General features: G+C 53.9%; 1 protein-coding gene across 3 annotated transcripts in view; it reads left to right on the top strand.

The window, feature by feature from the left end:
• Positions 1 to 24143, top strand: part of CHST15 (carbohydrate sulfotransferase 15) — an 81148-nt gene extending 57005 nt beyond the window's left edge. For all 3 annotated transcript variants that reach the window (XM_061162856.1, XM_061162858.1, XM_061162859.1), the window contains exons 6-8: positions 9602 to 9758; positions 15911 to 16058; positions 17793 to 24143. In XM_061162856.1, the coding sequence (XP_061018839.1) occupies positions 9602 to 9758; positions 15911 to 16058; positions 17793 to 17983 (496 nt within the window). In that variant the 3' untranslated portion in view covers positions 17984 to 24143. The remainder of the gene's footprint in view (positions 1 to 9601; positions 9759 to 15910; positions 16059 to 17792) is intronic.
• Positions 24144 to 26097: the final 1954 nt, after the last annotated feature.

Raw genomic sequence — 26097 nt, 5'->3', positions numbered from 1 at the left:
CTCTAAAGGCCGTTGAGGAGTGTCCGCCCGGGGAGGGACCTCATCTCGTTACTGGCGGGAGAGAAACCATCGTGCTGAAAACCCCCATGTGTTTAACACTGTTTATTTTTTTAGGAAGTGTTTACAAAGTCATTGGCAGTCCTGAGTATTCCCACCCGGACTGTTTGCAGAAGGAGGCTCTGTGTGTTGGGGAGCGCGGGGAAGAAGAGACCGCTGTGTGTCCGTCTGCAGAGATTGGAAGGCGGTGGGGGCGTGGGGCGCCGACGCCGGGCCGCCAGGAGGAGTCGGGGGACCTCTCCTACCCAGGGTGTGGGAGCTGACGAGTGAGGGCGGCCCGTGTCCCAGACTGGCCAGCCTGGGGATGGAGGCCATTGCCCCGCGGTGAGGTCTCCCACCTGGGGGTCCAGGCCTGACCTTGCCGCTGCCTTAACCTGGGGGTAGCCCAGCCATTCTTGGCGCCTGCCTTTTCTCTTTTCCCCTGGACTCAGGGTCTCTGATGCATCTCCTGTGAAAGTGCTTTGTGAGCCACATGGGGCTTGTGGGTGGAGGGCTGCTGGCATGGCCTCCATCCACAGAGGTTCACCGAGGCCCTGCGACTGGATGCTCAGAGGGAATCAGAGCTGGGCCCAGAACCCTGCTCATTCTCAAGGGGAAGAGAAGGCCCAACCCAGGCAGCCCCGGGAACCGGAAGCTCTGCAACCCTCTGGACACTTTTTAGGCCCCAACCCTAGTATGTTCTTCTCTGGCAGAAAGTGAGCTTCATCAGCATCGCACAGCTTGGGTGACTCCAGAGGTTTTCTCCGAATAAGCTGGTCTGGCCAGTCCCGCTTCACTGTTCCTCATGATGAGATGTTCACGGTGCGTGAGTCAGTGGACAAAGGGCCTCTGTCTCAGTGATATTAAATGGCTATTTTTTTTCCTTGTAGGAAAAGTATGTATCATCATTATTGATGACACCGTGTCAAAGGTTGGAAAGTTATCGATCAGGAATTCGGGTCTGGGTGCCAGCAAATGGACAGTACTGACGGGCTGCTCTGGCTGGCACGGCGGTCACTGCGTGCATGACCCTCCAGGAGCCGCAGAACCCTGTGCTTTTATGGGGGGGGCAGATTGGAAGACAGGAGTGTGCCCACTCTTGGGGGCCGCCAGGGATGAAATGTGACCCTTCACTTTGCATACTCCAGGGGCACGGAAGGGCCAGGGAGTGCTTGGCCCGAGGTAGGCCCGCCCAGGAGCCGTCGGTCAGCTGTCCACAGCTTCGGCATCTGCCGGGGGTCTTTCCACCAAGCATGGCTCTCTGTGACGGCTGAGGGGTGAGCAGTAGTAAGCTGGAAAGATGGAGGAGCTCCAGGCCTCTGACAGTCTGCACTTGACTGGACGGACCTGACACCGAGGCTCCAGCTTCTGTGGGCCTTTCAGGCTTGGGGATCTGAGCGATTCGGGACCTGGGCCCCTCTGAGGACTGACCGATGAAAGCCAACTCTCCCTTTGGGGTGATGACAATGTAGAATTAGAAGGTGCTGGTGTTTGCACAAGTTTGCAAACTACTTGTTGCAAAAACTGCTACATTGTTCACTTGTTTAAAAGGGTGCATTTTATGGGGTGTGGATCACCTCTCAATTTAAACACTGTATGAAAAAAATTCACAAAAGGAGGAGAAACCAGCTGTGGGGGGTGGTCTCACCCAACTAGCGACGTTTGAGCTGGAACCTGCGGAGTCCGCGCCTAGGGGAGGGCCAGTCAACATGCATGTCATCGTCTCAGAGCTAAACAGTAAAATGAAATGAGTTGTTTGGAGTGGCCAGTGAGTGTTAGCTTGTCCATGTGATGAGAGATCGGGAAGTAGGGACGGAAGCCGTGAGATACCCGGACCTCTGTTGTGCTGTGATTTCCAGTTGCCGAGCGTGTCTTCTCTTCCTGGTTGTGCCAGGTTTCACCCTGAATGTCTGCTGCTCTATTACCCGTGTGACTATGTTTCAGTCTCCGGTAACTTATTAAGTAGTTCTGTGACAGAACTGACATTTGCTTCCAAATCACTCTGCACCTAAAACAATGAAAACTTCAAAACAAAACCCCCCAAACCATCAGATGGTTAGTCCCCGACTCGGGCCAGCTGCAGATTTGGCTCCATCCCTAAAGTATGAGCCCAGGATCAAGTCCTGCTGGGTCACTGGGCTTTGGGGTCGGGCAGGCCTGGGTTGGTTTGGGCCCAGCCCTGGGGCCTCCTGGGCCCTGTGACCTTGGGAAACTTTGCAAGATTGGAGAGGACAGAGTGCATCCCAAAGGCTGGTTGTGAACAGGGAAGGAGATTGCACGTGTAGTGCTGAGTCCAGGGCAGGCCTCAGTATCCAGATGCAGCCATGTAGTGGGTGGACACCAAGAGGATTCTGGGAGGCTAACCTGTATAGCCCTAGAGTGAGCCTGGCTGGAGGAGAGGCCCAGAGGTGGTGGCCGCCCCTGTTTTCCTATCAATACACCCAGCTCTGCTCACCTAGGCTCAGAGGAGTGCCCCGCTGTTGTTGGATGAATTCAGCTGTGACCTTGGGGTAGTCCCCCAGATTTTACATGGTGAGACCTGTGAGCTCACTGCTGGCCACTCCTTTGCCCCCCCTGGAGAGAGACGTGGTTCTTTCCTGAGGTACCAGGTTCAGCGAACCCCCTGCCACCTCTACTTTCATGCCCCTCTCCAGAAGTGCTGGGGTCCTGGGACCCCTGTCCTGCCCAGGAAAGGCACCTCACACCCATAAGCAAGCCTGTTGTCCCGGGGCCGCCCCAGCAGCCTTCTAAAATAACCGCAGCACAGAAGGCCCGGAATGTCTTATATTTGGAATTGCTGTTGGAAACAGTTCTGGCCAAATGTAACACCCATCTGTTTGGGAGGGTCTGAGAGTCAGAAAATGAGGTGGTTCAGCAGGAGGGGGCTTGGCAGCACCAAAACTCAGGGCTGGGGGTGGGGATCCGGGTCAGCGGGCCCTCACTCGGCCAGGGAGGCCCTCGCCCCTTCAGCCTGGGCCACGCCCATCGTGCCGGACCGCCCCAGTTGGAGAAAGGTTTCCCCGTATCAAACCCGGCTTTCTTCCTGAACCTTCTACCCAGGGGTCAGTCCTTCAGGAGTCTGGGACCTGTCCCCTCCCAGCTCTGAATAGCCTTTTAGCCGTTGAAGCTGGCGTCCTTCCTGCTGAGTCTCGCTTCTCCAGATGAAGTGACTCCTCCCCCTTCGCTGTCTGGCACCCAGCCTTGAAGGCGAGTGTCCTCTGGGGCTCTGACCTGGCCGGGTGGCGCAGAGCAACACCCTCCAACATTCTCAGTGCCCTGCCTTTATTAATGTAGCCTGAGCTGCTCATGTCCCTGCAGCTCTGTGATGACTCATTATGCACTTATGTCAGCTAAACCCCTTGTGTAGTTTCCAGGATGGCCTCTTTCCTCTACATCATCATTGCACAGTTGGTTTTTAAAGAGTAAAATATGGATATTTAGGTTTATTTTGTTACGCTCCCACTTGTTATTTGAGTGTGCCTGTAACCCAAAGTGGGGTCTGGCTGCTTGCCGCTCAAAAGCCAATAAAGAGGCAAGGTTAGTGGAAAGGAAAGCTTATTTTGGATGCCGGCAACTGGGGTGGGGGGGAGTGGATGCTTCTCCAAAGGCCCACTCCCCACCCGCTACTCCTTCCAATCAGGGGGCAAGAGCTTTTATAGATGGAGGGAGGGAGGTACATGCAGAAACAGCACGGTCAGCTCTGACAGTCATCTGGAAGTTGGGCATCGGTGATCTGACCAGTGTCATCTTGAATGTTTTAGGTGCAGTTAATCTTCAGTTCCAGGGTTAGTTCATTCCCATTTTCTTGAGGCCAGTTCTCAGAATTCCAGCAGCTTCTGTCATGGCAACGGTCTGGTCATCCTGTAGTTAACTTCTTCCCCCTGGGGGAGGTTGCAGTCTCTACAAGACAGATAACAGGGTACGACTCAGAATATCATCTTCAGCCCTTGAAGAGGAACTAAAGGTCCTTGACTTCATGACTACATTACTGTTATCTAATTTTGTTGAACTGTTTTCCTTTGTCCCTGCATTTTCTCACTTCTCTGATTAAACTTATTCTTTGGCTAACGTTTTCCCACAGACAAAGGCAGGTGGAGGACATGGTGGGAAGGACCACAGTGTCCTGCTCCGGCGTCTTGAGGTGCATTTGGAGCCTTATTCTCGATATATCTGTTCTCCTTCTCAACGTTTTTTGAATGGTCTCAATGCATCCAAGTGGCTGGCACTCTTCCAAGATCATGATCTGACTCTTTCTCCCCAGAGAGTAGTTGTGGGGAATCACGTGCTCGAGCTAAATCGCTTCGGTCGTGTCCGACTCTGTGCGACCCCGTGGACTGTAGCCCTCCAGGCTCCTCTGTCTGTGGGATTCTCCAGGCAAGGATTCTGGAGCGGGTTGCCATGCCCTCCTCTGGGGGATCTTCCAACCCAAGGACGGACCCAAGGTCTGACTCCTGTGTCTCCTGCTTTGGCAGGCAGATTCTTTCCCCACTAGTACCACCTAGGAAGCCCACTGGGAAAATCATAGTATTGTTTATTCAAGACAGTCTTACCCCTGATTCTTCAAGATAGTGCCCTCTGGGGAAGTAAGGGTCTTGTTTTGCTTGTCCTCCTTCTTTCTTTGCAGAGGAGCTGGCCACACGGCCATCATCCTCCTGCACACACAGGTCACTCTTCAAGGGTCTCAGGGTGCGAGAGAGGTGCTGGCAGAAGTGACTCCTCAGGAATTTGGTTTCGGGTCTGTATTAGTTTCTCAGGGGGCTCGTGTAACAAATTATCACGAATGTGCTGGCTTGAAAAAACAGACATTTATTCTCTCACTGTTCTAGAGGCCAGAGGTCGAAGTTAAGGTGGTGGCGAGTTTAGTTCCTCCTGGAGGTTCTGAGCGAGGGTTCGTTCCACTGGTCACCCAGCTTCCAGTGGCTTCCGCAGTCCTGGCATTCTTATCTTGTAGGTAACGCTTGAGTTTCTGCCTCTGTCTTCATGTGGCCTCCTCCCCATGTGTGCCTGTCCTCATCCCTTATAGGGACACCAGTCCTTGGATTTCGGGCCCACCGTAAGCCCGAGACGTTCTCACCTGGCAGTCTTTACCATAGTGACATCTGCAGAGACCCTATTCCTGAAATAAGATCCCATTTGCAGATACCTGTGGTCAGGAATTGGGCATCTTTCAGGACATCTGTAGACCCCAAACGGGCGCAGGGAGGTACTCTGCTCAAATAGGGTGTGAAGGACTTGTTACAGACACGCGTCTCAGCACATGTGTGGGCTCCAGGGAAGCCCGCTGCCCACCCTGTGAGCAGATCCAGGGTCCCTGGGGGACTGAGGGGAAGGAGAAGTCTCCCCTCACCCTGCCCAGGAAGTGGGCCTGGCCTGGGGCTAAGGGCCATGAACCAACCTGTTTCACAGAAGGTGGGGGCCTGAGCTCATTTCACTGCACCCCAGGCAGATGGAAATCAGTCTTCTCACTTGGGCGGGGCTGGACTGGCCCGGTTGGACCTGAGGACATGTCCCAGTTTGTCTGCTGGAGTTACTTCTGGATCTCTAAAGAATTGTATGGAGTCAGCAGATTCTTCATGAAGTTACTTTGTGTTTAAAATTAAGCCAGGTTTTAGAGACTCTTGTTTTATTTATGAGCCCCCCGTCTACAAGAAACGTTATTACCACAAAATAAACCCAGCATGGAAAGCCTGAGCCCAGGGTTGGGATTTTAGGTGGCAGTCGATGTGATAGAATTCCAGTTCTGCCAACCGATTTAGATGGCTGTGTGGGAGGCCTTGCTAACGACTCTAAACTTGAGCTTCCTATTAAAGTCCAGATTCTGATGACAGTCTCAGAGGTGTCGGTCACTTCCCACCGGCATCTTTCTGGGGCAAAGCTGTAAATTAGCAACACTCATAGGAAACGGTGTGAGCCCGGAGGGACCTCCAATAGACTCGCTACAAGGTGCCCAGGTGTGTACGCCCAGCTGCACTTTGAGCTCCACGCAAATCTGATTTGGGGCGTTTATTCATCAGCTCTTAGATTATGCTGCGACTGAGCCTGCGGTGACAGGTGCCGTGTTTCAGTCCTGATGGAGGTCCTGTGTTTGAAGAGGGAAAACCGCACAGCTGATGTGGGGGCCACTTGTAATCGACAAACGCGGTGTCATCGGGGTCCTGTATGTGGCTGAACATGGATCTTGGGAAGATGTACTCGCCAGCGCTTGAGCATCTCTCAGGACTAGTCTTGAAGCAAGTCCTTTTGGAGGTGTGGCCGAGCAGGCTGAGACGTACAAGCACCCTCCTTCCAGCAGGTGTGCGTGGATTCTAGGCAGTCTGTGGGCAGATTCCAAACACCCCACTACTTCTCCGAGGTGTTCTCTCTGGACAGTGGCAGTGGGTGATTTCTAAAGAGCCGTGCAGAAGGCACTGTACCAAACGCCAGAGGGGGAAGATGATCTAGTCCCTGAGAAGCTGCTCTGGTTGTCAGGAAATCTTTGGATTCCCTGCTGGCTCAGACAGTAAAGCGTCTGCCTACAATGCGGGAGACCTGGGTTCAGTCCCTGGGTCGGGAAATGGCAGGTCGATCCCTGGAGAGGGAAATGGCAACCCCCTCCAGCATTCTGGCCTGGAAAATCCCATGAACAGAAGAGCCTGGTGGGCTACAGTCCATGGTGTCGCAAAGAGTCAGACACGACTGAACGACCTCACTTTCTTTTCTTTTCACTAGTGAGGGGGGAGAGGTGCCAGAGAAGGGGTGTCTGCAGCCCACCTGTGCCCTCTAGGGCACTGCTGTCTCTGCGGGGGTGGGGGAGTGAGGGTGGCCAACGGCCATGAAGGAAGCCCTGGGTGTGATCAGCGGTGTACAGCTACTGTCCCCAGACCTGTGGGACCCAGTAAGCTTTGCTGTTTCCATCACTGGAAAGAGGGAAGCCGGGTTGGAGACGCTGGGAGAATAGTAAGTATGGAGCCCAGAGGGACAGAGGCGTGCCACCACAGAGCAGGGAGCCAGTCTGCATCAGCCTGGTTTCCGGGCAGCCCCGGGCTGAGTGTGCATGAAGGGTGTTGGGCACGGGGCGGGGAGCGGGGCAGGAGGTGTGTGTTGAAAACGGCGTGAGACAGAAACAAAGGGGGAAATTTTGAAAAAACCAAAAAAAAAAAAAAAAAAAAAGAAAAGGGGTAAAGACTTAAGCTCTCTGCCAGCAGAAAAAGGAGAAGAGGCGAAAAGAGATGTAGAAACTCTCAACTTGGAAATTCTATTAAAGCAAAAAATTGCTGGGGCATTCCCTAGTGACCTAGTGGTTAGGTTTCTGGGCTTTCACTGTTGTGGCCAGGCTCAAACCCTGGGTGAGGAACTGAGATCCTCCAAGCTGCGTGGGACTGCAAAAAAAAAAAAAAAAAAAAAATTTACAACAATGGAATCTGTTTGTGTTTGGCTGCAGTGTATATATTATCTTATCTACTTTTATGAATGTTCAAAATCTCCCTAATTAAATAATTAGAGAAGTGTCATGATAACAGATATATTATCTGATCCCATCCAATATAACCTGATACGTCTGTGTTTTTTCAAAAATATAAAATATGCAGATATATGTTTGGATGTGCACTGAAAATTTCTGGAAGGATGTGTGAGAAACCGATAACAAGGCTCACCCTTGAGGTCTATGTGGATTACCTCGTCATGAGGAGAGCGCAAGGAGTTTTCCTGTTTTACAGATGAATTGAATGCTATACCCATCCTCCCCACCATGACTTAGAGTATAGGACCTGGGGATCAAAAGTTAAAGGCCACAAGGGAAATTGGGGCTGAAGACTTGAAAACAAAGGTGTGCTCATTATAGTGTTATAACTGGTTTTGTTTTACTTTTATTTAATTATTTATTTATTTATTTTTGGCTGTGCTGGGTCTTTGCTGCTGCTCAGACTTCTCTCTAGTTTCAGCAGGTGGGCGCTCCTCTCCAGGTGGGCTGTGCGGGCTTCTCCCTGCAGTGGCTTCCCTCCCTGCGGAGCTCGGGCCCTGGGGTGCGCAGGCTTCACTAGTTGCAGCTCATGGGCCCGGTAGTTGCAGCTCCCCGGCTCCTCTGGAGCGGTGGCGCACAGCCCAGTTGCCCCGTGGCATGTTGGGATCTTCCCGGACCAGGAATTGAACCTGTGTCTCCTGTATTGATAGGCAGATTCTTTACCTCGGGGCCATCAGGGAAGCCTGTTCTTTTGTTTATTTGATATAAGAAAAGAATTATCCCGTGGTCAAAGGAAATATCTAGCTGTAGCGTTAACGTCCAATAAAATATATTTGCAGAAAGAGAAAGCATAGTCACTCAGTCGTGTCTGATTCTTTGCGACCCCGTGGACTGTAGCCTGCTGGACTTCCTTGTCCATGGGATTCTCCATGGCAAGAATACTGGAGTCGGTTGCCATGTCCTCCTCCAGGGGATCTTCCCAACCCAGGGATCGAACCCAGATCTTTCGCATCACAGGCAGATTCTTCACTATCTGAGCCACCAGAGGACTCTCTGGTACAGAGGATTTGTGGAAAAAGAAAGAAAGAAATGTTATTCTGACTCCTGTTAAAGAATGATAATACGACTATTTAGGGCTATAGGACCACTGAAGTGGGATCTTGCAGTAGGGGAAGGAGATTGGGGTCAACTCCAGATACAGCGAGAAAAGGTGGGAATTTGTAGCCAAGGAGGATGTGGGTTGGCGAATGGGAAGCTGACTAAGAGGAAACAGCAGGGGTAAGGGGAGAGTCTGGCTAAATAGCTAAATCAACCTGGCAGGATTCTTGTTAAAACTCGGGGATGCAGAGACAGACAGGGAAAGTCTAAAAGTCAAGGCTGAGCTGGGAAGAAGGCCCAGGGGAACCTGAGAACAGTTTGGTCAAATAGAGACACTGTCAGCTCCTGTGTGAAAGCAGTGTCACACGCATGCCGTGGGATCTGGGTGAATAGCTCCATGTGCGTGGTCACACGTGGAGGTCTTCTGGTGTCTGCATGCCATTCGACCTGGGGTGGGGACGTTTCTACATTGTGTTAAAAATAGGTTCCTATCAACCTAGAAAGATACATTTCATAATTTTGCTTTAACGTTCAGAGTCTGGAATCTCACACAGAATTGTAATACTGGCAGAGCAACAGCTGTTCTGTTATTGTTGCCACGAACAGAGGAGAGGGGAACCGGAAAGGGCATAAAATTGTCATGGCCTCTCTGCTCTCGTAGTCTTTGTAATCTGGTGTTGTTTCAAAGTTCACTCATCGTGAAAACCGCCTCAGCCCAAGGTGCCTAGAAAGAACCAAAAAAAAAAAAAAGGAAAGCACAGAAAAAAAGAATGGGGGCTTGTCTGGGGCCAGTGTAGACCGGGCCTGCATCCGGGAGAGCCTGGGTGGACCTGTGAAGGGTGGGGAGATCGTCCAGGGCAGGGGCAGTTGGAAGCAGCTCGCAGTTCGTGGGCTAGGGAAGAAGAGAGCAGTGGTGTCTTAATGAACCGAACAAGTAACAGAATTGCTAGTTGATTTCCATTGTCACACAAATGGCGCGATTTCACATTCCTGGGGGGTAAAAAGATCCATCTGTTTTATTCACAGGTTGTACTCCGACTATCTCTACTTTGCAAGTTCGAATAAATCTGCAGATGACTTCCATGAAAAAGTGACAGAAGCTCTGCAGCTGTTTGAAAATTGCATGCTGGATTATTCATTGCGCGCCTGCGTCTACAACAACACCCTCAACAACGCCATGCCTGTGCGTACGCGGAAGGGCTGCTCTGCGGTTATTATGCCGGGGCATTGTGGATCGGGATTTTAGCATTTAAACAGAGAAGCGTTTTAATGTGCAAATGCCTCTCCCCAAGCCTTTGAGCGGTGGCTAATGCCAAACAAATATTCATGGATGTAAAAACTATAAAAGCTGATGGGCCCTTTCAGCTGGCACCCTGCTTTCTTCCTCACTGATGGCTCAGTTGCAATACTCACCGCGTCCCCACCCCACCCATCCCCCCACCCCCGGCCCCGGCGAAAGAAAAAGGGTGCATTTAGGAAGATTATTATTTAGCAAGGCTCTGAAAACACACCCTGCAATTAGGACTGGCAGACGTGAGGACCCAACTCTCTGATTGTCGTAAGAGTGTTCTCTCGAATGCTGGATTGTTTTGTTGTTTTAAAAAATTGCCCACCAGTGACTGTCAGTGCTTCTCCGACAGAGTCTTAATGGAAAAAATTTTTCCATTGATTCCTCTCCCTCTGCTCTCGTTTGCCTTCAGGAATATAGCTGTACGTTTCTTGTTGTCGCTGTTCAGTCTCCCAGTCGTGTCTGACTCTGTAACCCCATGGACTGCAGCACATCAGGCCTCTCTGTCCACCATCTCCCGAAGTTTGTCCAAGTTCACATCCATTGCATCAGTGATGCCATCCAACCATCTCATCCTCTGATGCCCTCTTCTCTTCCTGTCCTCAATCTTTCTCAGCATCAGGGTCTTTTCCAATGAGTCAGCCCTTTGCATCAGGTGGCCAAAGTATTGGAGCCTCAGTTTCAGCATCAGTCCTTCCAGTGAGTGTTCAGGGTTGATTTCCCTCGAGGCTGACTGCTTTGATCGCCTTGTCCCCCCTTTTGTCCCATGCAAAAGAAGCTCTTACTGGTGAGTTCGGCACGGGGTAGCTGAGGGATGGTTTCGTACAGCACCGCACCCTGGGTTGTCCCAAGGGCCTTCTCAGCAGGTCTGCCACAGTGGTGAGGCTCCTTCAGCCCCCGAGTGTGGGCCACAGGTGTGCTTCCCTGAGTGTGCCACGTGCTAGATCTGCTTGACGTGGAGGCCGGGGAACCCCCAGGTGTGATGGGGTTCGAAGTCAAGAGGGTTCACTCCCTTTTCTTTGTTGTCTAGACTATCTAATCTGACAGCGTTGCAGGAAGGGGACTCTCATCTAACACTTGGAAATGAATGTCCAGGGAGACACACATGCAGACAAAGCAAGAGACTTTATTGGGAAGGGGTGCCCCTGGGGAGAGGAGCAGGGTAAGCGAACCCAGGAGAACCGCCCCGCCGGGTGGCTTACGGTTTTAGGTTTCGTGGTGATGGGGTTAGTTTCCAGGTTGTCTCTGGCCAATCACTCTGACTCCTTCCTAGCTGCTGGTGGGTGCATGGCTCAGCCGAGATGGATTTCAGCGAGGATGATTCTGGCAGGCTGGTAGGACATATGGACTGGCATCTCCTCTTTTCTTAACCCTTCCTGAATTATCCTGGTTTGCGGTAGCTTGTTCGTTCCATATTCCGTACCACCTGTTCCTGACCTGTTGTTAAGATAGCTCGTGCGAGTGGCTCCTATCTTGCCTGGCCGGGGCGGGCAGTTCCCATCAGTGTCTCCTCTGAGAGCAGGACGCACAGGGGAGCAGGTGGGATCCCAGGCCGCCCTGCTGGCGCGTGTAGTTTTGCAGGGAAGACGCACACGAAGGATCAATACAGAATCTGGCCCCTGAGCCCGGGAGCCCGTCCCGCCTGCCTGCCTGCCCTCCCGCTCCCCACCTCCCACCTCCCTCTCCATCACTGCTCTGCGGCCTCACCCTCCCCTGCTGGGTCCTCTTGCTTCAGAGCAGGGATTCACAGGTGTGGTCCCTGGACCAAGAGTATCAGCATCGCTGGGGACTTGTCAGGAATGCACACTCTCAGGTTGAGCCCCAGACTCCAGAATCAGGAGCTTTGGGGGGAGCGAGGGCGGATCTATCTGCCTGTGCAGCAGCCCTCCAGGGGGTGTGTTTGGGTGCTCGTCTTGGGGACGCCTGGCTCCAGAGCCTTCTCCACTCCCCTCCCTGGCACGTGCTCCTCATCCTTCGAGTCTTGCTTTAATTTTGACTTCCGTTCTTTCTCTTTCCACGCCATTCATTTCCCTGCAGCCCAGATTACAGTTGGCCATTACAGATGACTGTTCTTCACCAGTTTAGCTCCACCTCCACTAAATTGCAAGCTCCACGTGGCCAGGGGCCATGTCTGTTACATAGCAGCACATCCCCGTTGCTTAGCATGTAACCTGGCATGCAGGATGCACTAGAATATTTGCAGAATGAATGAATGAATGGGCAGTCTGTGAAACTAGTGGAGAAACCTTGTGGAGAGTTCCAGCTAAATCCCTAATGAGGCAGAGGGGTTCGGTGTGCTCCTGTCAGGGGAGACCCTGCACCGCACTTCTCAGCTCTCTCCTGGCCTGGGGTGGGGGAACGGGTCCTCAGGGTGAGGGCCCAGCTTTGGGACCAGGCTCTGGTGAGTGTTCTCCAACTGACCCTGGCTGGCTCCTCGCCCTCCCTGGGCCTCTTGTGTTTCCACTCAGAGCTGGCTAAGGCAGATAACCTCAAAGGCTTCTCTCAACTCTTAACATTTTTAAGTTTTAAACATATTGGGCACTTCTCCTAAAGACTCTTTTTTATCCCCACTCCACTTTGATTCTCTGATCGGTACTGGGGAAAGAGGAGGGGAGGGGTGGTGTGAGCCTGTCTTAGGTTTGTTAGCAGTGATGCTCCGTGAGCCAGAAACTGTCATTTGAGGTGAGCGGCACTTCCCTTGACTGGTAAGGGGGCTGGGAGTTGGGGGTGAGGGGTTGGAGTGAGACAGGAGTGTCCAGCGGACCGGGAAAGCTTGCCCAGCCCTCTGCCCCTGCAGAGCCCTCTCAGCTTTGTTCCCTGCTTGCCCGGACAGTCCCTCTGCTGTTGACCAGCCCTCCTGGTAAGGTGGGCTTGGCTGCAGGAGGCCTGCCTGGCCCAGTGCAGGGGGCTCCTCCCGTGAAGGCACAGATGCATTTCCAGGGAAATGCTGTCCCCTGTGCCCGGGTCCAGGGACCCAGCAGCTACTTTAAATCACCCCCGTCCTGCCACAAAGGCAGGACCTTCTAGAACCTTCTAGAAGGTTCTCAGCGAAGGCAGGTTCTCTGGAAGAGATAAACCTGGTCACACTGGTCCTCTGTGGGAGGGACAGACAGACAGAGAATGGAAGGCTCTCGATGACTTAGCAAGAAGCTGTGCTCGCAGCGGCTGTCTGTGTTGGAGGTGACGCATGTGTTTATTTCTGAGGCTGGCACGTGCCGTTTTCTCTTTATTTCTGGCCCAGCTTGAGGTCTTTTTATGAGCTGGTGTCTAAGGTAGCCGCATCCTGAGGACTGCAGGCAGCTAATGAATTCTGGAGACAGCTTCCCCCCCCCCAATTGTTTTTCTTCCTCCACCGTCTCCCACACAATTAGAAGAACAATGAAATGGAAAAAAGAATAGCGAGGGATGGAAACCAGTTAGTGTCTGTACATATTTTGTCAAGCGTTTCACCTTCTTATGGTCATTACTGTGTTCCGTGTGGGAGTGCCAGGGCGCTTAGCCTCATGCGGGATGACGGGATAACGACTGGGATCCTGGTCCCTGCCCTGGAGGTGGTCAGGGTCGAGCTTGGAGGGAGCAGAAGTAGGAGGTGAAAGTGTCTGCGTCAGGAGCCAGGACTGAATGCTGGGAGGCTCTGCACGTGGGAGGGAGTGGGCTGGGGGTCCAGCCAAGCCAAGGACTTTGCACACGAGGAGAGCCAGGCGAGGCCAGGCATCGTGCGGGGAGCTCACCCTCAGAGACTCGAGGCGGGAGCAGCAGGCAGGGGGCTGGGACCGTGCCCGAACAGAGAGACGAGGCACAACCAGAGGCCGGACACGGAATGGGGTCCCTGAGTGGGGGGCACGGGTGGGAGTGCTGGAGAAGGGGGGGGAGCCGCAGAGCAGAAGGGGAAGGGTTCGCTGTTTTTCTGGAGCTTTGCGAAGCCAACTGTGAAGTCGGAGCAGTCTCCAAGACCACTCTCCCTGCTGACACCACATACATACTGGGGGAAGTCCCCCAAAGTGCCATCAGGTTCCGTAATTCACTGGAAGGATTCACAGAGCACACGGTTGGCTGTTACACTCATGGTTACAGTTTACAGCAGGGAAGGGACACGGATTAAAGTCAGCCAAGGCAAGAAGCACGTATGATGGTACACGCAGCATATTGCAGCCGGGGACGCCCACCCAAGCCTTTGGTGTCTGCAGCGTTTCTCAAGGTTCCATCATGTACTGCCTGCCTGGCTGACCTTTACCCATTCAGTCCCTCCTGGAGGTCAGACCGGTTCTGCGAGGCCCAAAGCCCCCATCCTAACTCATGCTGTTAGACTATCCAGTGGCCAGACCCCCCCCCCCAATACACACACAGGCAAGCGGGATGCTCTCATCAGGCAGGACTTCCCAGGTGGCTTTAGGTGGCCTCCCAGGAGCCAAGGACAAAGGCCAGCCGTCTCTGTGGGTCAGGTTAACGCTCCACCACACACACTTGCAGTTTGGCACAAGAGAAGGCGCAGGAGGAGGACACGGACCCCGGAGTGCAGGTGGGCAGGAAGGGCTTCGTACAGCGCTGCTCAGACGGGGACGTTCGCGCACTGAAGGTCACGGACATCCGCGTGGCACGTGGCGGTTCCTCCTGGGGCTGGTTGCTGGGGCATTTGCAGCTGTTTCTCATGGCTGTTGTGTGCTGCGCGTAGAAGCAGAGGCAGCTGGGACCTGTGTAAAGGACATCTCATGCCACGGAATATGGGGGTAACCTTCGCCTCTCCCTTCACCCAGGTCCTGGCTATGAGATGTCGTGAAGATACCTACAGGGTGGTTCTAAGGATGAAATGGGACCCTGAGTGTGGGAATCCTTTGTGCATGGGACACAAAGGCCTGCACGGGGCAGCAAGCATGAGAAATCCAACTTCTAGGGACGTCCCTGGTGGCCCAGTGATTAAGACTTCGCTTTCTAGTGCAGAGGGTGGAGGTTTGAGCCCTGGTCAGGGAGCTAAGATCTCACATGTCTCTCAGCCAAAATGTAAAAACAGAAGCAGTATTGTAACAAATTCAATAAAGACTTAAAAAGTCTTTAAGTTCAGTTCAGTTCAGTCGCCCAGTCGTGTCCGACTCTTTGTGACCCCATGGTCTTCAACACGCCCAGCTTCCCTGTCCATCACCAACTCTTAGAGCTTATTCAAACTCATGTCCATTGAGTCAGTGATGCCATCCAACTATCTCATCCTCTGCCATCCCCTTCTTCTCCTGCCTTCAATCTTTCCCAGCATCAGGGTCTTTTCCAAGGAGTCAGTTCTTTGCATCAGGTGGCCAAAGTGTTGGAGTTTCAACTTCAGCATCAGTCCTTCCAATGAATATTCAGGACTGATTTCCTTTAGGATTGGCTGGTTGGATCTCCTTGCAGTCCAAGGGACTCTCAAGAGTCTGCTCCAACACCACAGTTCAAAAGCATCAATTCTTCGGCGCTCAGCTTTCTTTATAGTCCAACTCTCACATCCATACATGACTACTGGAAAAACCATAGCTTTGACTAGACGGACCTTTGTTGGCAGAGTAATGTCTCTGCTTTTTAATATGCTGTCTAGGTTGGTCATAGCTTTTCTTCCAAGGAGCAAGTGTCTTTTAATTTCATGGCTACAGTCACCATCTGCAGTGATTTTGGAGCCCAGAAAAGTACATCTCTCACTGTTTCCATTGTTTCTCCATCTATTTGCCTTGAAGTGATGGGACTGGATGCCATGACCTTAGTTATCTGAACGTTGAATATTAAGCCAACGTTTTTACTCTCCTTTCACTTTCATCAAGAGGTTCTTTAGTTCTTCACTTTCTGCCATAAGGGTGGTGTCATCTGCATATGTGAGGTTATTGATATTTCTCCCAATAATCTTGATTCCAGCTTTGCTTCATCCAGTCTAGCATTTCGGTCCACATAAAAAATCCAACTTCTGAAGGTAGTTGTTTGCTGGGATTCCTCTCACTGTTGGTTTATAATGTGTAATGCCTGTAGAAAAGCGTCTACGGTGTTGGAGGAATTACCCCTGAACTAACGCTGACCTTCTTGCTCGGTCCTAGGTGAGGCTCCAGGTCGGGCTGTACGCCGTGTACCTTCTAGACTGGCTCACCGTCTTTAACAAAGACCAGTTCCTCATCCTCCGCCTGGAAGACCACGCCTCCAATATCAAGGACACCATGCACAGGGTCTTCCAGTTCCTCAGCCTTGGTACGAGTCTCGAGCTGGACACCCACAGAGCGGGGCACGAGTTCCAGGGACACCCACCTGCCGGGTCCCAGCAGACTCCGTGAGCCTGGGAGGGCGGGCCTGGGCTGGGAGACCCACAGGTTAGCGCCTGTTGGGAAGCACCAGCTCCAGACGGGGCCTTGTGCGCAGTGTGGGGAGGGGGTCTCTGGAGAGGAAGAGACGGCCACTCGTCTGGGAGCTCACGGTCCAGGGGAAGGAGAGGAGGGAGAGAGGCTTGAATCGCTGTGACTGACAGGGCGACATGGGGGAGGAGTGTTAGCATCCTCATACACGTGAGATCCTTACACGTGACTTGGGGGGCCCAGCTGCTGAAGGGATCTCGGAAGGAGTGTTGTGAGCTGCACCATGAGGATGGACAGGGTGTCCTGGCTGTCTTGCAGAGGCCACAGGGCCTGGAGGAGGGGGTGGACAGGTCATTGCTTTGCTGGGACCCCTGGAGGCAGAGCCATGTGGCTGGGTTTGGGCTCCTGAGCCTCTAGGGTGGGGGACCCTGCCCCCAGCCACGGGAGACTGTCCCCTCGAGTCCCTAGTGACATTTTGTGGCAGCAGGCCGACTCGCTGGCCCCAGTGACGGCTGGTAGAGGTGCATGGGTACAGGGTGCTCCCTGGCGGACGGCACCCAGGACCCCTTGAGAGGCTGGGCGGCTTGCACATTCCCCCCCCGCCCCCGACCCCAGATGCCCCTGCAGCCCTGTCTGATGACCTTGCCTGGGAATTTTGTCAACTGAATATTTCCTGAAATCCATTTGCCCACTACTGGGACTCAGGACCCTTTTGTCATTTGATTCCTTTCTCCTTTTCTCGGAGACCTGGTAATGTGATGGAGTGTGATTACTTTTCCCTTTTAAGACCTGGAACCGTTTTTCTTTGATTGGGCCACCTGCAGACTCTGGCACATTTCAGTAACTTGTCTTTGGTCCCTAAGATGGACGATGGCAAAGGCCAGTCTGTTCCTTCCCTGTCACGTAACCCAGGGACACTGGGGTGTAGTTTTTTGTGCATGGGCTCAGGACTTCAGCCTGACCCTGAGAGCCTCGGGGCACAGAGGCTGAGCAGGGATCCTGGAGGTTAAGCCAGTGAGAGGCTTAAAGTCCTGAGGGCTGGGGGTGGAGGCGGCACCCTTGTATGGCAGCACCTGCTGGCTTGTTCTTGGGCCTCTCCCCATGGACACCCCTGCTGTAGGTGGGGGTTCAGCCAGTGGGGGGTCCCTGAGCACAGGTGGCCCCACCCCTCCCCCCATGATGACTTCACAGCAGCACACACAGGGTGAAATACGGCCCCACCACGAGGCCCTCTGCAGCGGCCTGGAGTAGAAATGGTCGAGGCAGAGCTCGAGTGGCTGGTTACAGAGCATCTGCATGCAGGGCCTGTGTATGGTAGGTCACAGTTCTCCAGGCACAGGCCGGCTCCTCTTTATGGGGCTTTGCAAATGAAACCAGGAGGCGAGGCTGCACCCAGAGACCCAGCTGTACTTCCAGGGGGGCGGGTAACACACCAGACCATGCAGCTTCTCCTGGAATTTCAACCTTCCTCCCTCAGCAACTCCAAATGAATCCAGCCAAAGAATCTGAATCTCCAAACACATTCTTACGGGAGCCTCCTGTCTCCCCAGGAAGCATGGCCAGGATTCTCTCATCAGAGTTTCTTACACCACCCTACCACCTTGCCTCACAGGCTCTTTCCTTTGCATTCCAGGGCCCTTAAGTGAGAAGCAAGAGGCCTTGATGACCAAGAGCCCTGCATCCAACACGCGGCGTCCTGAGGACCGGAATCTGGGGCCCATGTTGCCGGTCACCCAGAGGCTTCTGCGGGACTTCTACGGGCCTTTCAACGCCCGGCTGGCGCAGGTCCTCGCCGACGAGGCCTTCCTGTGGAGGAAGACGTGATGCTGGCTTCCCGGCGCCTGCAGGGCATGACTTCTATGGTCTGAAGGTCTCTCTTGGTGGGGAACCCTTGTGCTCGGAGCTTGGAGGAGACCCCCCCCCTCCCCGGGCCTGTGTTTGTGGAACCTAGTTCCGAATCCTTTGTGACGTCACACAGTCCAGCAAGGGACCCATCGCCAAGTCTCAGAGGGAGGCTGCCGGAGATTCCACTTGGAAAGGGGTCCCCTTCTGCTCTGAGAGTGTCCGGGCTCTGGGACGAGGCAGGTGGGCGCTGGGCGGGGCGGGGGAGCAGGAGGGTGCTGGGTGTGGAGTCTGGGCTTTGACGATTCCGGGATCCACTGGCGGCCCCACCCCAGGGCTGGCCAGGATACACACTACACATTCAGCTCCAAAATCCTCTGTTTAGGTCACTAAACCTCATGATGGTGGAGAATGGAGGCTCTTTCATTTTTTTTTTTTTTTTTTCGCCTTTTACTCCAAAGTCAGTCCTTCTGTCTCTTCAGATATAAACCCTGTCAACCTCACTGTTTACGAGAGAAAAAGACACAAGCCCATTTTAGGTAGCGCGTTCCTGTCTCGGACCTCCTCCCCTTCTGTCCTCGTGGACTTTACTTATGTTTAAAAAGAAAACGAATGTATTTAAAACAAACCACTTTCTGCATTTCACTGGCTGGAGAGCTCTTTTTCTGTTCATGTAGATGTTTTCTGAAGAGTTTTTCTCTTTTTTTTTTTTTCAATTTCTAACTGGAGATATAAATTCAGTTTAAAATCGGAAGGGAAATGGTCGCTGTTAATGCCAGACTGAGCGCCTTGAAGGAATCGATGGAAATATCTGTGCATCTTGGCTTCGGCTGTGCCCCCGAGAGCCTCAGAGAGCTGCCCGCATTGGGAGGTTTTAGTTCTGGGGGCGACAGGCTCCACTGCTCTGGCTTCCTCTCTAGTGACCTTGTCAGCACCGTCTCCTCCGTACATGGCCAGAGGTCCTTCCTCACCTAGCAAACTGCAGAATGCCTGCTTCTGATCCAGAAACATGCACGTGAGCTCTGCCTGGGCCGGACGAGCTGTGCTGGGATTCCATATGAGAATGCCGGGAGCAGATCCTTGATAGGCCTTTCTGGGCCACTTGGCAGCTCGGTTCGCTGTCAGATGGGCTGACGGTCTTGCTGTTTCTTGGAGGTGATGGGAAAGATTGAACACCGCCCTTGCACACAAGCCCCCAGGCGGGACCCCCAGCTAAGCTCTGCACACGGTTGTCAGTGGAAGCTTCTGCGAGTCAGAGGTCTGCAGGTCGAGGTGCCGGGCACACCACCAGTCAGAAAGTGCAAACGCCTCCGTGTGCAGCCGCCACTCGTGGGGCTGAGGATTCACTCAGCTGTCCCATCCCTACTGCTGTCGGAAGTGGGATGCTCCGTCCACTGGAAGGCACGCGGCGGCCTCGCCCAGGCACGGCCGGCTGTTTCTGCTGTGGAGGAGCCTGGGTCCTGAACACCCACTTTCAGAGACAGACCCCCCCCGCCTTCCTCTCTCTCCATGGCACTCAGAGCAGCAGCCCACAGGAGCCCCGGCCTGAGCACAGGGTTCTGTAGGGAGATGTCACTGGTGCATATGTGTGTGTTTATTTGCAGCACAGGTGTGCGTGCGTGCGTGTTTCTCAGTGGGATCCCTTCAGTTCTGTTGCCTGTCAGCCCCTCTGCTGGACTCAACCCCCCTTCATGGGTTCGTTTCTCTGCCAGTTCTTCAACAGCTTGTCAGTTTCAGCCCACGTTTTGCTCTTCAGAGCCAACTGTGGTCACAAGGACTTTGCTTACGCACCCCTGTGCATGTGAACAACATGCAGCGTAATTCTGCTTCTTACAGAAGTGTTCACTGAAAGTCTTATTTCCAATATTACTTGGTTTGCTATACAAATCTTTCTACAGACACAGGCCCATCCTTCGGTGCCGATCAGCACCATCCGCGTGGACCCGGTTTCTCCAGGGACCTTGCCCCAGAGAGCTGTCTGTCTTTCGCCTTTGCTTTCCTCTGCTCTCTCTTGGTCGTGAGGCCCCTCTCCTGGTGACAGCAGAGCTGCCGTTTCGAGCGGTGGTCCTTGAGCCCCTCATCCCAAACCAAAGTGAATCGGAGCCTCTCTCATGACCTGAATTACTTGGTGTCCCCAAAGCTGTGCATCCGATTGTATTAAATTGTACCCCCTTCGTCGCGTTAAGGTGTGTTCATGAACCACCCTTGTGCTGTCCGTTTGTAAATACTGATCGTAATTAAACATGGGCCCCGGAGGGCACGCCCTTCCTCCTCGGCTGGCACAGCACCTGTGGGAGCGTCTCCGCCGAGCCCAGGAGGAGCTCAGCGTCTCACCTGCTGCACTGGGAACGCTGTCCGCAGGGGACCTGCCACGTGCGGTGACGGTGAGAGAGAGGACGCGGGCGTCCCCAGGGACTCCCGCGTGGGGCCGGCGGAGGGTGTGAGTCAGGGCGGCGAGGTGCAGCCCCACCCACAGACGGGCCTGACGTCATCTTCAGACATTCAGGTTTGAAGCTTGGGGGATCAAAGGTCCTGCTGCTCCCAACAAACTGCTTTCCTCAAGTCTCAGGCCTGCCTGGCCCCTGGGGGCTATGAGTTTGCGGTCCCCGGTGTCACTGGGTGCGTCATGGTCCCTGGACACCCAAGGCCCCCGGTGCAGCCAGGGCAAGCCTGAGGGAGATGAGGTCATCTCAGGTCTGGGGTTGTGTGAGCCTGGGCCATCCTGGAGGCAGTGGGGAGCCGGGTTGGTTCCCGAATTCTGGGAAGACCCACCCTGGGTTCCCCCCATGGTGGTGTGTTGGAGGGGAGAGGGGGTAGCAAGGCCAGGCCTGCCAACAAGGAGGCCCCCAGCTCTTGATGGCAAAGCCAGGGACAACTTCACTCCGTGAGGAAGGTGCTGTGCCTGTGAGGAGAAGGGGCGGGTGGGAGACGGGGATGGGGGTAGATGGGTGTGTCTGGAAGGTGGATCCCAGGACCCCCTCCCTGGGGACCTGTCCAAAACCCCCACTGCTGTGGGGCCACCTCCCACCCCGACTTGGGACCCAGCTCTCAGGGAACATTCTGATGAGGACCATCTACATCTGAGTGTAAACTTCTGCTCAGACTGAGTGCTCAGTCTCTTCAGTCGTGTCTGACACTCTGTGATCCCGTGGACTCTAGCCCAGCAGGTTCCTCTGTCCATGGGGACTCTCTGGGCAAGAATACTGGAGTGGGTCGCCATGCCCTCCTCCAGGGGATCTTCCCCACCCAGGGATCAAACCGGCATCTCTTATGTCTCCTGCATTGGCAGGTGGCTTCTTTACCACTAGTGCCACCTGGACTCTGGGCTACAGGATGCTAAAGCTGGATCAGCTTTCCTTCCCATCTCCAGGTCACACCTGCAAAGCTCCCTTCCCAAGTAACGTGACATATCTCTTGGTTCCAGGAATTAGGAGGTAGGCATCTTTGGGAACTTTTATCCAGTCTGCAACAGGGGGTGGTCCTGTGGGTGGGTCGGCAGTGAGAGGATGCAAGGCGTGCCCAGTGGCCTGCCCCTTTCAGACAAACAGGTCTGAGTGGGCAGCGTCTGCCTAGCAGAGGGAGGCCCAGCTTCCTGACGTGTCTACTCTGAGACGGGGGTCTTCCTGTGAGAGGCAGGCAGCACCTGTGAGAGGAGGGATGGAACAGGACGAATGGCGAGTGGTTCCTTCATATGTTTCTTCCAAGTGAGCCTGGCGATGGTCCCAGGGGGACCTGCAGAAGCCATACAGGCACTTCTGAGTTTCTGAGGCTCAGCTGTTCTGGAGTGAGTCATGCTTACATGGGAGTCACTTTTGAAAACCACACAATGTTTTCTGGCCCCGAGGGGCTCTTGGGGGCCCACCAGCCTCCAGGAGGGAAACCCTTGGAAGGCAACCGCCAACCTCACCGTCAGCGCCTGTGCCTCGTGGCCCCAGGCTGGCCTCCACTCCGTGACCTTGGCTCCGTCCTTGCTGCTGAAGCCCTGCCCCATCAGCCTGGCCCCGCCCCTCGTGGTGCCTGGCCCCGCCCCCTCATCATGCCCATCCTTTGCAGAACAGGTCCCAGTGGGCAGGGTGGAGGCTGGGCGGTCCTGGGCCTCTTTGGCCTGCAGGTGGCTGTCCCTGAGAGCCTGCAGGTGACGAGGACACCACAGAGATGGAGACGGTGGCACCTCAGTGTCTGTAGAGGCCCCGCCAAGGAATAACAGTCGTTCCCCCTTGTCTGCCACTTGGAGTGGCTGGGTCCTCCCGCCAGGGATTGGGACCAACCAGCTGCACCTGGGCGCATCACCCGCACACTTGGGCAGAGCAAGGAGTAGGGCTGTCCATCCCATGTGAGTGCCCGGCCCTGTGGGTGCCCAGCTCCCAGTCCCGGGCACAGAGGAGAGTAGAAGGGGGCCTCGGCCCCCACAGTGGAGGACCCCAGCTGGGAGTAGCAGGGCAGCGAGCGTGGGGGGCCGCCAGGGCTCCCAGGGCTTTCTGTCCACCTCTAGCTCTGAGCGGGCCCTTTAAGGTCAGGCCCGGGTCAGATCTAGAAGCAGGTGGGCCTGGAGCCTGGGCCTCCCACATCTCAGGACTTTCCCAAGACCTCCCTGAGGCAGTGGCAGGGACCCCACCCTTCATTCCCTGAGAAATTCCCTTCTCCCAGAGCAGAGAAAGCCTGGGTTCTGGAAATAAGGCTGGAAGACTTCCAGCATCTTCTCCTGGAGTCATGGGCCATCTTTCTTCACCGTTCTTCCCCTGAAAGGCACAGTCTGACTTGCACCCACCAAACTTGGCCCCCGGAAGAGGACAGTGTGGGGAGGGGGCGTGGGGCCAGCCCTGGGCCTGGAGCCAGATGAGCTGGGTTCAAGGCCAGGGTTGTGTCCACTCCGTCTCCTTGTGGACACCACAGGCCCTGGTAATGGTACATGAAAGTATAAAGTGAAGATCAGAGAGGCTCCCCATCTACCTGAGGTCATACAGTTCCGATCTCTGGAAAGAAAGAGCAGAATGTCAGTTCAGAAGTTTTCCTTTATATCTTCCAAGTCAGAACTCTTAACCCTGGTACATGTACAGCGTACATTCCCTACCCCTCATCAGCCTCCCCCTCCCCAGCTGCCTGTCTGCATTTCACATGTCAGCCCCATCCCTGATACCGTTAGGCATGGGGCAGCAGTTTCTGGGTCTTCTGGGCAGAGGTTTCTGCAGATCTGCCTATCTAGAGGTCTAGGTGGTGACCGGAGTTTCTAGGGGAAAACAAAGGGAAGTAGACATGGCTTTGTTCGGCCAGAAGGGTCTTGCCACTGAGACTCCTGCCAGTAGAGGAGTCCTCCATGTCCTGGGCTGGCCAAGCCTCCCACTCACAGGACCAAGCAGACTTTAGGGGGGCTGGCTGTGGGGGGCTTCGGAGTCACAACAGAAGTGGACGGGCTGTCCCTGGGCTCAGCCCTGCCTGATGGCCTCAAAGGCACCAAGGGGACACACAGAGCTAGAAAGTCTGCAGGGTCCGCATTTAACTTTTTAGTAAGGGTTTTCTGAGCATCTAGTTTGCACAAGGCTCTGGGCCAGGCATTAGGGTAGATGGGAGGCTGCTCGTCTGTTCACTCAATGATTGCTTCACTGGTTCTTTCACCACGTATTTATGGGGCCCTGACTGCTATGGTTTTTCCAGTGGTCATGTATGGATGTGAGAGTTGGACTGTGAAGGAAGCTGAGCGCCGAAAAATTGATGCTTTTGAACTGCGGTGTTGGAGAAGACTCTTGAGAGTCCCTTGGACTGCAAGGAGATCCAACCAGTCCATCCTAAAGGAGATCAGTCCTGGGTGTTCATTGGAAGGACTGATGCTGAAGCTGAAACTCCAATACTTTGGCCACCTCATGCGAAGAGCTGACTCATTGGAAAAGACCCTGATGCTGGGAGGTATTGGGGGCAAAAAGTCGGACACAACTGAGTGACTGAACTGAACTGAACTGACTGCATGAAGTCGGGGTGGGGGGAGGGCAAAGGTCAGAGGTCGGAAGCCTGGATGAGGCCTGGAGCTGTGTCCACGGTGGGGAGGATGGGTTGGGTGAGGTCAGAATTGTCAGAGCATCCGTAAATCCTTCTTAACCACATACACCTTCTTAAACATTTGATTTTTACTTAAAATATTTAAAGTACACACATGTGTCTGTCTTCTGATATAAGGGTCAAAGCCTTTTGCCCGAATGTGAGTCTGCAGATTGGAGTTTCGGGTCATCTTTGTGACCAAAACCACATCATGCTGAATCAGCATTGGTTTCTGGTTTTGGTTCTCTAAAGGGGCATGAGAACTGAAAGGCCCTTGCGAAGCATCAGAAGGCAGAGTCTTTCATCGTACATATAGTTACTCCCCTCGTGTGTGCTGGGACTTACCAACCCTTCCAACCTGGTTTTCAGAAAGTGACTCATATTTTGCACTCGTATTTCATTTGTTTACATCAGCAGTCCTCAAGGTGTGGTCCAAGGATGCTGGCGACCCTCAAGACTGTTTCAAGAGATCCACCAGTCAAAACTAAGACTCTTCATGACCATACCAAGACGTCATTCACCCTTTACCCTCTCAATTCCTCTTGAAAGTACAAATGATGAATTCTTGAGGCTGAAGTCTGCTCTGATAACTGATGGACTACATGCTTGTGCATTCATGGGCTTTGGAAGTCTTGCAACCTTAATTTCTCCTGGTGTTCTACAGGCCATGGGATTGCAGAGTTGGACACGACTGAGCAACTGAACAACAACAAATGCTGATAGATGCAAACCATATAAACAAAAGCTCTTTGGGAATCTTCAGTAATTTTTAAGAGTGTAAAGGAGTCTGGCTACCAAACGGTTTGAGAACTGCTAGTTTCTATATTTATTAAATCATACATTTCTAATATTAAGCACAACTGGCATGAGAAAGACTTGGGGATAAACATAACTGACTTGTAGTAAACACAGTTGACTGGAGGGCATTTTGCAGGATGGTCAAGAGCACTAAGTATGCCCTGAGCATCGCGAGGATGCTACAGGATGAGCAGACAGGCATCGGCCAGTGGGGAGGCAGACGAGAGGCATCCACGGGACCTGAAGTGACGGTAGTTACAGCGATGCTGCTGTTGCCGAACACGCGCTGAGTGCCAGGCCCTGCGCAGAGTGTCTCCATGGATCCTCACCACCCTACGAGAGAGGGCCTCTCTTTATTCTGGTCCTCTGCTTATACAGGTGGGGGAGCTGAGGCTGAGAGCGGCCAGATCCTAATAAGCCCGAGACACCTCCCCGCCCACCCCAGCTCCTAAAGAGCAGAGTTAGTCCTTGATCTCAGGTCTGCTGATCTCCAGGACCTGCCTCTTAACCAGCTCTCCTCACCTCTGAGTCCCTGAAGTCTCCCCAGTTTTTAAGGAGGCAGGTGGGGCAGGCAGAGACTCAGGCGAAGTCAGGCGGGTGCCTGTACCTTCCGCACAGTCTGGGCCGGGAGGCCGACACGGGCACTGGGGACTGAGGTCAGGACCAGCTGGCCTCTTCAAGTCATTTCCTTGTGGAAGCAGCGGAATGGACACGGATGGTACCCTGCCCACCTCCTATTCCATGCACCCCATCAGCTGGTGCCAGCCTTGTTGGGGCCTTTGGGCAGGGCCTTGATCCTGGCCTCTGCCCCCTCTTTCTGCCTCCTCTCTGCGTCCCGCATCCATCTGGAAGGGAGGAAGCTGAGCTGTGTGTGTGCTGAGCCCCTGACTTTTTAGGGGGTTGAATAGGAGGGACCAACTGCTCCAGGGGCCCTCCCATCTCATGGTCTGAAGCTTTCTCAGAGCCCAGGAATCCTGGGTTGCCCCCATCCTGCCAGTTCCGAGGTTAGCAAGGGGCCTGCTGTGGTTCCCTGTGGGCAGCAGCTCCTGCGGTGCTGTGGGTTCGAGTCACGGGTGACGAATGGGGAGTGGCCGCTTTCTCCTCGGGGCTGACCTCCAGATCCCCAGGGAGGCAGCTGGACATCTCCAGTTAGGCCCCATGGTCACCATGGAGATCCTTTGTTTACTCCCACCTACACATGAGATAATCTGGAGAAACTGCCATTTTTCTACACTTTCAACATGATTTGGAATTCAAGCAAATTCCAA

The sequence above is a fragment of the Dama dama genome, chromosome 15 (assembly GCF_033118175.1).
Source record: "Dama dama isolate Ldn47 chromosome 15, ASM3311817v1, whole genome shotgun sequence".
Classification (NCBI taxonomy): domain Eukaryota; kingdom Metazoa; phylum Chordata; class Mammalia; order Artiodactyla; family Cervidae; genus Dama; species Dama dama.
The sequence above is the reverse complement of the archived record's forward strand: the minus strand, read 5'-3'. Positions and strand labels throughout refer to the sequence as shown.